This window comes from Schistocerca americana, chromosome 5 (genome assembly GCF_021461395.2).
Source record: "Schistocerca americana isolate TAMUIC-IGC-003095 chromosome 5, iqSchAmer2.1, whole genome shotgun sequence".
Classification (NCBI taxonomy): Eukaryota; Metazoa; Arthropoda; class Insecta; order Orthoptera; family Acrididae; genus Schistocerca; species Schistocerca americana.
The window spans coordinates 59,025,444-59,036,511 of NC_060123.1; the positions used below are offsets into that span (position 1 = coordinate 59,025,444).

The 11,068-nt window shown below is 43.5% G+C and overlaps 1 protein-coding gene across 1 annotated transcript; it reads left to right on the top strand.

Moving 5' to 3' along the window:
* Positions 1–264: 264 nt before the first annotated feature.
* Positions 265–10,060, top strand: LOC124615658 (lysine-rich arabinogalactan protein 19-like). The gene is made up of 2 exons (XM_047143680.1): positions 265–451; positions 9,519–10,060. Exons 1-2 carry the CDS (start codon positions 265–267, stop codon positions 10,058–10,060), a joined length of 729 nt encoding a protein of 242 aa, XP_046999636.1.
* Positions 10,061–11,068: the final 1,008 nt, after the last annotated feature.

Sequence of the window (11,068 nt, forward strand, 5' to 3'; positions counted from 1 at the left end):
GTAAACACCTACATATATTTTTATTTCTTCAATATTACACATGATACTCAATATTTTTCCTCCTTCTGTCTGTGCAGGTGATATAGAGAAATACTGCCTGGCAGACTTGCACCTGCAGCAGCAGCAGCAGCAGCTGGCCCACTTGTGATGGCACAGCCACGGTCAGGTGAGCATCAACAGATCAATGGAGCATCTGTGCTAATATTTAATCAGCCCACTTCGCCACTCATGATGATGATGATGCAGCACAGTCCATCGCCCACGATGACGACGAAGATGCAGCTGCGTCTGTGGATTATGTACCATTTTCTGGCTACGCAGCAACCTGTTTCGCAGATTTGCCGCTGCTGGTCGCTCTTGTATGCATCAACAGCTGTACATGCAGCAGCCCAAGTCGCTGCTGCCCATGTGTACCCACAGGCAGCTGTGCAGAAGCCGCAGCAGCAGCCAGGTCCATCGATATCTCCAGTGCTGTCCAGGCCGTCGACGTCGCAGGCCCATCTGTGGCATGGCAGAATGAATACATCTCTTTTCCTATGGTGTGGCAACGCTCTGTGCCCTGAGTCATCATGTAAGCGTCGTCGAAGCACACCACAACATCAGGCTGGGTATAGCAGCAGCAGCGATCACGCTGTTTCAGATTGCCAAGTAAGTCCTGTGGCTGCACTGGATTGCCCAGTGGGCGCTGGCAGCTCACTGAGCATCCTGCAGAAAAGGTCGACATATGTAATCCCTCCACTGTATTAAATTTAGCCCAAATTTACCTCTCACACTATACAAAATCAGCGTATTACCAAAACTATGCACCCAAAAACATTTTTCCATCATCTGAGTAAACTGTTATGATATCCTTTCAACAAACAGAACCTAATTTGAATCGAACTGTAACTGGCCTGAACACAACGCAACTGAAGTAAAACAGTTATCTGGGCCCCATCAAATTTTCTTGGTAACATTGTTGCAGATTTCTCGAAAGTACAACAGCAAACAGCAAGCAAGATGCAGCTAAACTAGATTTCTATTTCTAAATAAACAGTCAAACTGTTGCATACCATATGGTGCAGTGTGGTGCGCATAATTGTAAACCTTCTTTAAACATTGGGATTGGGAGAGTAACTATTCCTACGAAATGATAATCCAAGACAACGATTTCAGAATGAAGTATGTATTCAAAAAGACAGAGTAAAATTTAATGTGATCTTCAGACCCAACATTGGTATGAAAAATACTATGCTTAACGAAACAGCTTAGTCAATTGATATCTCAATGTGTGACTCAGGGAAGTGTGGTGGCCTTTCTCTCTCCTCTGAGCAAGTTAACTAGCTGACAATAAGTATTCTAACAGATCAGGTGCACAGTACTGCAGTCTTACCTCAAACTTCTTCTCTTCAATAAAAACGTAGCGCTTTCCGATTGGCCTTCCAGTTCTGATTTTTCATTGGTCGCTTGGTTACAGCTGGGACGACGTGGTGGGGATAGTTCAAAACCTGTGTCGTTTCTGTTCTCGCCGCAGTCTGATACACTCTTGTCTTAAGTGTGGTATGTGGAGGAGGATATTAGTGTTTAACGTCCCGTCGACAACGAGGTCATTAGAGACGGAGCGCAAGCTCGGGTGAGGGAAGGATGGGGAAGGAAATCGGCCGTGCCCTTTCAAAGGAACCATCCCGGCATTTGCCTGAAGCGATTTAGGGAAATCACGGAAAACCTAAATCAGGATGGCCAGAGACGGGATTGAACCGTCGTCCTCCCGAATGCGAGTCCAGTGTGCTAACCACTGCGCCACCTCGCTCGGTGTGGTATGTGATGGATGCATTCAGTAGTGCTGTGTTGACTAGTGATCATATCTGTTGGATGAAAGACATTTATTGCAAATACAATTTTTTAAGCAAAGAAGTATGAGGTAAGACTGCAGCACTGCGCACCTAATCTGTTAGAATACTTATTGTCAGCTAGTTAACTTGCTCAGAGATGAGAGAAAGACCACCACATTTCCCTGAGTCATGTGTTAAAATCTCAACTGATTAAGTTGTTTGATTTGTGTAGAAATTCTCTGTCAATGCTGTACCAATTGATTCTAAAATCGCCGCGGTTTAAAGAAGGTTTACCATTATGCGTTACCAAATTGCATCATATGGTACCTATGCAACACTCTGAATATTCATTTAGAAATAGAAATCTGCTTGCTCTTTGCTGTTGTGCTTTCGGAAAATCTGCAACAATGTTGTTAAGACCCAAAAAAGCGAAAATTTTTATTAGACTCAGATAATTGATTTACTTCAGTTGCGAATTTATTATAAAGACACGTTGTATGCTGACCAGTTACAATTCGATTCAAATTAGGTTCTGTTTAGTCAAAGGTTATCACTCTAAATGAAACTTCCTGGCAGATTAAAACTGTGTGCCCGACCGAGACTCGAACTCGAGACCTTTGCCTTTCGCGGGCAAGTGCTCTACCATCTGAGCTACCGAAGCACGACTCACGCCCGGTGCTCACAGCTTTACTTCTGCCAGTATCTCGTCTCCTACCTTCCAAACTCATTCTGGAAACATCCCCCAGGCTGTGGCTAAGCCATGTCTCCGCTATATCCTTTCTTTCAGGAGTGCTAGTTCTGCAAGGTTCGCAGGAGAGCTTCTGTAAAGTTGGAAGGTAGGAGACGAGATACTGGCAGAAGTAAAGCTGTGAGCACCGGGCGTGAGTCGTGCTTCGGTAGCTCAGATGGTAGAACACTTGCCCGCGAAAGGCAAAGGTCTCGAGCTCGAGTCTCGGTCGGGCACACAGTTTTAATCTGCCAGGAAGTTTCATATCAGCGCGCACTCCGCTGCAGAGTGAAAATCTCATTCTGGAAACATCCCCCAGGCTGTGGCTAAGCCATGTCTCCGCTATATCCTTTCTTTCAGGAGTGCTAGTTCTGCAAGGTTCGCAGGAGAGTTTCTGTAAAGTTTGGAAGGTAGGAGACGAGATACTGGCAGAAGTAAAGCTGTGAGCACCGGGCGCGAGTCGTGCTTCGGTAGCTCAGATGGTAGAGCACTTGCCCGCGAAAGGCAAAGGTCTCGAGTTCGAGTCTCGGTCGGGCACACAGTTTTAATCTGCCAGGAAGTTTCATATCAGCGCACACTCCGCTGCAGAGTGAAAATCTCATTCTGTTATCACTCTAGTTTACTCAAAGATGGATATCAATTTGTGGGCAATTTGTGGGAGGTAAATCTGGGAAGAATTTTATACAGAAACACATAATGGGAAGCTTCCATATGTCGGCCTCTCTGCCAGGATAGTTCGTTTGTTATTTTGGTAATATATAGTCAGATAGGGTTGGATTTCATGAAAGCAAAAAATACCGATTCGCTAATTTTACTAATGTTGTACTTCTTTTTCAGGCAATTCATTTAAAATTTTGTGTTGAGTTTGTGAAATTTTGTATTGTGTGATGATTATAGTTTTTTAATTGCGTAAACAATTGGCATAATAGTAATGATTCTATGTGGATTTCGTGCGTTATTGAGTATTTCCTTGCATTATAGTGCAGGTCTTCTTTTGTTTGTTTGGTTACTGTAGCAATTTTGTTTTTTCCCATAGCGCAAGACGACAGCGGGTGCTGCAGAATAGTAACTTGGTACAGAGTGAATAAACCACACTGAGCAATTAGCAACTACCAATAGTTTACATGTCACTGCACGAAATAGCGTGGATCCACAATTATTAAGCAATTTAGAGAACAATTATGAGACGGCAAATTCTGAAACTGAATCCGTCGGCTATAAGTCGCCACAGTTCAGAGGAAGTTTATTAAAGTAGCCTCAGTAGTGCGAAATTTTATAACTGGTAACAGACACATAAGAATCAAGTCTCTGTAAGTCCATCTTTCCAGAGAGCGTTGCGTGACTCAGCTGTTCAGTACAGAAGCTCAGGTCAAATCAAACATCTTTCAGCTGTGTAACTTCCAAACTGTTGTATTATTAGGATACTAGTTTCGGAGATTTACTATGCCATCTTCAGGTCCCTTAACCATATCAGATCGTGAAGACGATTGAAACGATTGCTATATCTAGCAGGAATCTACAGATACCAGTCTTGGACTGCTGATCCCTATTTTGAACGGAACTGAGGTTGGAATCATCCTACACGTCCGTCAGGGGGCCTGCAGCCAAAATGGTAGCCAAATAAAATAACAGTTTGGATATTAGATGGCTTGAAGGTGTTTGATTTGATATGAGAGTCAGGTTTTGTGCCAGCACAACAGACATCACCTTCATTGAACAATTATATGGAACCACACTGCATGAATCCTACAAATTTTCTAGAGTCGATTCTACAGATGCTTAAACGTAAGATGAAATGAGTAAGAAAAACGAAAAATCACTGGAAGATAACAGGAAATCACAGGGAGAAAATAAAATATCACTTAAGGAAGAAATAAAAAATCACAGGAAGAAAATACTAAATTACTCATGGAAGAAATTAAAAATGATCTTCAACCCATAATCAACAGTTTAGCAACTAGAGTATGTGACCTTGAAACAGAACACGAAAACAAACTAGCATAATGACAAGGAGAATTGTTAGCAAAAACGAGCACTAGTTCCAAGTGCAATAGCAGCAGATAAAAGTAGGAAGTGGACAGCTTAACACAATGGTAATAGAAATTGGCGAACAAGTGGAAACTGTGACATTAAATTCTAAAGAACAAAAGAACAGTTAAGCACAATTAAAGAAAAAGTTGGTGACCAGACAATGAAAATGGCAAATTTGTCAACCAGTGCAGATAGAAATTCAAATGACATGACGCCATTACCATTTACAGACACAGCAGAATATCAGTCATTAATAAATTTTAAAGATAACTCGGAGAAAATCAATGGGGAAAACTAGCACTACAGGTATGCTATGAATGAAAATGTTGAAAGTATTGAAAGAAAGCTTAACCGTGAAAACCAAACGGATGAATTTGAATGTTTACAATTCGTATTCAGAAAACTTTGGTGACAATACAAATTTATGGCGTTTAAATAATTTTCCACCAGAATAGTACCACACATCCAGATATGACAATGAATCGCTGACGTGATGCTGTAGAGAATAATCTGGTTCACATGAAAATGGAAATTTCTTTTACAAACACTTTCTGACTGTCCGTAAATTTAAAGTTTTCAGCACTTACAGTAACTAAATTGACTCCTAAGCTTGGAATGATCAGTTCCTATATTCTTTACCACAAAATTGGACATTTGAATACGAATTAGAATTTCTCTGTGCTTACTTCGAAATTGAATCTGCAGCACGAGTGCGCTCAACAGTGAGAGGCCACCAAAGCGTAAATGATTTCTACTGAGCATTTTTGTCAACCTACTGATTTGCAGGCCACACAGGATCAGGTAAGACCAAACATTATAATGTTACAGAACTTTGAACAGTCTGACTTCTCTAGCCCAGCAAAATACTTTGAAGACATGGAGCGCATCTGGTGGCAAATATTCTTCCAATGGTTCATAGGAGTTTCCTATTAATGGCCACCCACTAATGTGCTGGCATCAAGCAGCTCGAGCAGACAATGGCTAGAGGATGAGAGCTGGCTGCATATAGGCTTGTGCCCATTCTAGTGTGATATCATCAGTTTGTTGAGTCTTGCCCATCCGAGATCTGACTATTATTGTTGACTACCACCCATACGACCGAGCTACATTGGTGACCATTGCAGATCTGCTGCTGGGAAACGACCTGGATCTTCCCATAGCCTCGCCAACTTTGGATCAATCACACTAGACATAGCGGACGCAGTGATAGCTAGAAGGAATTAAATGTTCTGGAAGAGATGTATACCTCAGTTCATGTATTAGACGCTTGGACAATTTCCATATACAGAGAGCCTAGTGTGTATTATTGGATGCAGATGGTTTTGAACAGCTGTCAGTTCCAGAAACGTATTGAGGAGGCTCCAAGAATTATATTTCTGGTACTCAGTGGACTGCTCAGGTAACATATAGTGAGTACTTACTAGAACGCTGTAAGTAGAGGAGGAGGAGGATGTGAGTGAATAAAACACAGTTTCAAAAGAAGACACTATCATTTACTGATAACCCATCATAAAAGTATTTCTACATTTTCTGAAGTACAGACATAATCATTCATGTGTCCATATTTTTTCCTGATTGTCTGAATAGCTGGACATTTATAATCTTCAAGGTTCCATATTGAAGCACTTTCCCAACTTTTTCACGACCTTCGGAGTAAATAATGTTGACTTCACTTCTTCATGCTGCAGTCCATCATTGTCATACCGCTTTGTGCATTAAGCAGATTGTTGACAGGTGAGTCTTGACACTCCGCACTGCTTTAAGCGGCTTGCGTGAAGCAACGATTGTTGAGAACATTTCAAATATTCATCAACTGTTTTCGAATGCAAGAAATGCAACATCTTTGAACACTAATTGTCCACATTCGTTGTAAAAACCTTGCACATCTGTGATGATGCTCACACGTTGAGGTGCCATCTTGGAATGCCTCTGGTGTTAAGCAATACCACCACACTTAAACTGTTCGCTCCGCATTTCCTGTGAGAGGTGAATGACTAATCATAAGGTCATGCAACAACGATGTGTACACCTGTGTTTAGTGAGAAATTATCTGATTATTCATACAAATTCTGGGTGGATACCTGTAGGACGTGCCTTGATACATCTGTTTTACTTCCAGTAATCAGTCACAGCAGCTGGGGCAAATTCCTTAAGCTTACGTGTACTGAGCATGCATCCAAATTCATCGCCCTCATAGTAAGAAGAAAACAAAATATCGAGTAAATATGATACAGTATGCTGATATTGTCACTGTTCCAGTCAACTTGTAGATTATTGTATGGGTAATATGCTGAATTCAGGAACACTTTTCCATTCGTTATGTCGCATTTGTCTAATACGCTGGAATCCTTAGTTACATTCTCTCACCTGTCTGCCTGAAACCCCAGAATAATGAATCGAAGCATTTATAGTTGAACAGATATCTTAATCACTATCTTAATCGACGACTTAATCTCTTGAAGTCGTCGGCAGAGCTGAATACTTGTAAAGCTCCCACGAATGGAAACTTAATGGTAGTTGAACTCCAGAGTTTAAGACACGTAAAAGTCTCCATGATGGCTCACTTATTGTCCTCAAACAACCTCATAAGCAATTTGAGAGGTATGCAGGTACTAAAATGATTACTTTTCGATTCATCAATGGACCATCCTGCGTTTTGTAGAATATTCAGGTCCGCATTTGATGTATTGATGTTTTTCAGATTTTACTTGTCCAGTCTCCTCTGCTGCCTTAAGAATACCGTCGTAACTCTTGAAACAGAAGGCGAATGCATTACACTAAGTCGCGATGTTTGTTGCTGGAATGCCTCCATCAATCTTCATGAATGTGCCTTTCGAGTATAGGAAACTGTTGCTCGGAACTGTTAAATTATCTTGATGCAGAATTAGTATTCGTATCTTGACGTTATTATTGAATGTTGTCAAAGCGAAAGGTCTGTGAGATATGTATTCCCGATGAGTGATTCGTTCATCGTATTGAACTGGAGTTGTTTAGAGTGACACCATTGTGAGATTCGAATCCTATAGACTTAACTCATAACTCTGATGTGTTATCGCCTTGTCCTGTTGCTGCAGAGTAGTGTACTGAATGGGATGTGGTTTATTTTATACTTTATTCCCACAGTGTTGCTGCTTCAAATGAAGATGAACCGCTATATCATCTCCTCAAAAAGCAACTAATTTCGCATCCTGGATAACGATGCTCAGCTCAAGATTCTCTAATGTCTGAACAGTCACTGAAAGATATTTTGGACAGCTGTGAACCTCAGTGAGTTTGTCGCGAAAACATACTTGACCTCTTTCCAACATATAATCCTGTGAAAATAGGGAGCATCAGGCTGATAAAGGGATTAGTGACCATAAGGTCATTGTAGCCAGACTAAATACTGTAACATCAAAACCCACAAGAAATAAATGCAAGATACATCAGTTCAAAAAAGCAGATATTAAGTTCGCCTGATACCTTCCTAAGAGACAGTCTCCACTCTTTCCAATCTGTCGCTGTAAGTATAGACCAGATATGGTTTAAATTCAGAAAATAGAATAGGTGGCAATTGAGAGATATATGCCAAATAAACTAACAAGAGGTGCTGCTGATCCACCATGATGCTCAAAACAAATCAGAACACTGTTGCAGAATCAACGAAAAAGGCAGTCATCTTTCAAAGAACGCAAAACACCTGAGACTGGCAACTTAGCGTGAACTTCAATGCAAGATGCTTTTAATAGTTTCCACAAAGAAACTCTGACTGGAAATCTGGCAGAAAATCCAATTCTGGTCGTATATAAAATACACCAGTGGAAAGACACAATAAATACCCTCACTGCGCGATAAAACTGTTGATGTTAGGGGTGACAGTGCCACTAAAGCAGTGTTACTAAACACAGTTTTCCGATATTCCTTCACCATAGGGTACGAAAGAAATGTTCTTAAATTCGAATCTGAAACAATAGCTGCCAACATGATAAACTTACAAGTAGATATCCTCGGTGTAGCAAATCAGCTTCAGTTACTTAATAAAGGGAAGGAATCTGGTCCAGATTGTATACCACTCAGGTTCGTTTCAGAGTAACCTGATACAATAGCTCCCTACTTAGCAGTCATAAGTGCACTGGCACAGGCACAGAGAGACGACGAAGAACTCCTTGCCTATGTTAAAGACACGGCTTCCGCATTGCAACTGAAACTCGTCGATGTTCCGGGGGAAGATACACAGCTATACTGCGACGTTTCTCGCGGCCGACCTCGTCCCTTTCTGACGCCGGCTTTTAGAAGACAAGCCTTTGATATAGTACATGGATTGTGCCATCCCGGGGTACGCCCGACATTCCGCCTAGTATGGCAACGTTTCGTGTGGCCAGGCATGCAAAAAGACTGCCGCGAGTGGGTCCAATCTTGTCTTCAGTGCCAACGCTGCAAGATTAACCGCCATGTACACGCACCGATCGGCGATTTTCCGGATACCACCGCCCACTTTGCCCACGTTCATTTAGATGTAGTCGGACCACTTCCACCTTCGAACGGGCAAAGATATCTCTTTACAATGATCGACCGTTTTACGCGTTGGCCGGAGGCAGTGCCGGTGGATAATATCACAGCAGACACATTAGCTTCCGCTTTTGCAATGACTTGGTTGGCAAGATTTGGATGCCCACTACATATTACCACTGACCGCGGACGGCAATTTGAATCAGACCTGTTCTCACAGCTGGCCAAGTTTTGTGGTTACACCCACCATAAGACCACAAGTTATCACCCAGCAAGTAACGGAATGATCGAACGCTGGCACCGTTGTTTGAAGGCCGCGCTGATGTGCCACGAAGAAACCTGGACAACCGCACTACCAGTGGTCTTGTTAGGCTTACGGACGACTTTCAAACCAGACCTGGGGTCGTCAGCGGCAGAACTGGTTTATGGAGAAACACTGCGCCTTCCTGGTGACTTTGTAGACGCTGATGCCACAGAGACAGTTGCTACTGGCCAGCCGGATTTCTTGCGACGATTGAGGGACCATGTATCAAAGATTCGCCCTCCGAAAGCCACATGTCATGGCAAGCCGCCCACTTTCGTGCACCAGGACCTGGAACAATGTCGTCACGTCATGCTCCGCACTGAGGGCGTTAAACCGCCTCTACAAGCTCCTTATTCTGGTCCATATGAAGTGCTACGGCGCAGTGCCCACACCATGGATATCCTAGTGAATGGCAAACCCACGACTGTTGCGTTGAATCGGGCTAAACCTGCGTATGTTTTTCCTGACACCCCACTAGCGGCACCTCGTCGTAGGCGTCCACCTACAGCTGTTCCAGACACTGACGCCACATCTCCGGCGCCGGCTCTTCAACATCCGCCGCCCAACGTAGCACAACATCCGCCTCCTGCCGTTGTTCCTGCTCCTCCGACGAGGACGACCCGTTCTGGACGTCGGGTGCACTTTCCGGCGCGGTATCTCGACGCCGACGCTCCGCTTCCGCCCGGGGGGCTGATGTAGCGACGCTCCCGCGCGCTAATTCAAGCTCGCTGGTGTGTGTGTGTGTTTGTGTGCTGTGCGGTCGTAATTACTGCACACGACGTCAGTGTAGTTCCGCGCTCAGCCTCTAGAGGCGCTGTGTTTTCTAGCTTTTATATACGTTCTGTTTATTGTTATTATTCCTTGTTTTTGGAGTTAGTGAGTAGTTCCGTGCCTCCTGACTTGTGTGGACGAGTACTGTTTCCTCTCCTAACTACGCAAGTTTCCGAGGATTAAGGATCCTCTGTATAGGCCGGAAGCAAAATTTATAGCTCCGATCTGTCCATGCATGCCGGGCGTCGTCAGGTACGCGCCCGCAATAAAGATATTGTTGCTCAACTGAAGGTCTTCATTCTTCTGAATCACGTTAAGCAAAGGTCGGACAGCCACCAGTTTAGCTGAACCCGACACACTGATCAGCCAGAACGTTATGACAACTGACCTACTATCGATATAAACCAAACCAGCCGACAGCAGTGTCACCTGGCGATGAATGACTGCTAGTCAGACACAGGCAAGGTGCATGTAGTATCAGTTATCATACTGTCTGTGTGCAGAATGGAGAAGGTTCATGATCTATCTGAGTTTGATCGAGGGCAGCTTGCCTGGAGGTATGGCTTCAGCGTTTCGAAAACTGCACAACTTGTCAGGTGTTCGAGGAGTGCAGTGATGAGTGCGTTCAAGACGTGGGAAAACCAAAGGTGAAACCACGTCCAGATGTCGTGGGGCTGGGTGGCCGCCACCCCTCATTATACAGATGTCGGACGTCGTAGGCTGGGTAGACTGGTAAAAAGTGACAGGCAGCGAACTGTTGTGGAACTAATATCAGACTTTAATGTAAAGTCCAAGTGTGTCTGAACACACAGTGCACGGAATGCTACAAATGATGGGCCTCTGTAGCTGAAGACCCACGCACACACCAATGTTAACATCACGACATAGGCAACTTTGACTGAGGTGGGGATGTGCCCATCGGCACTGGACATTGGC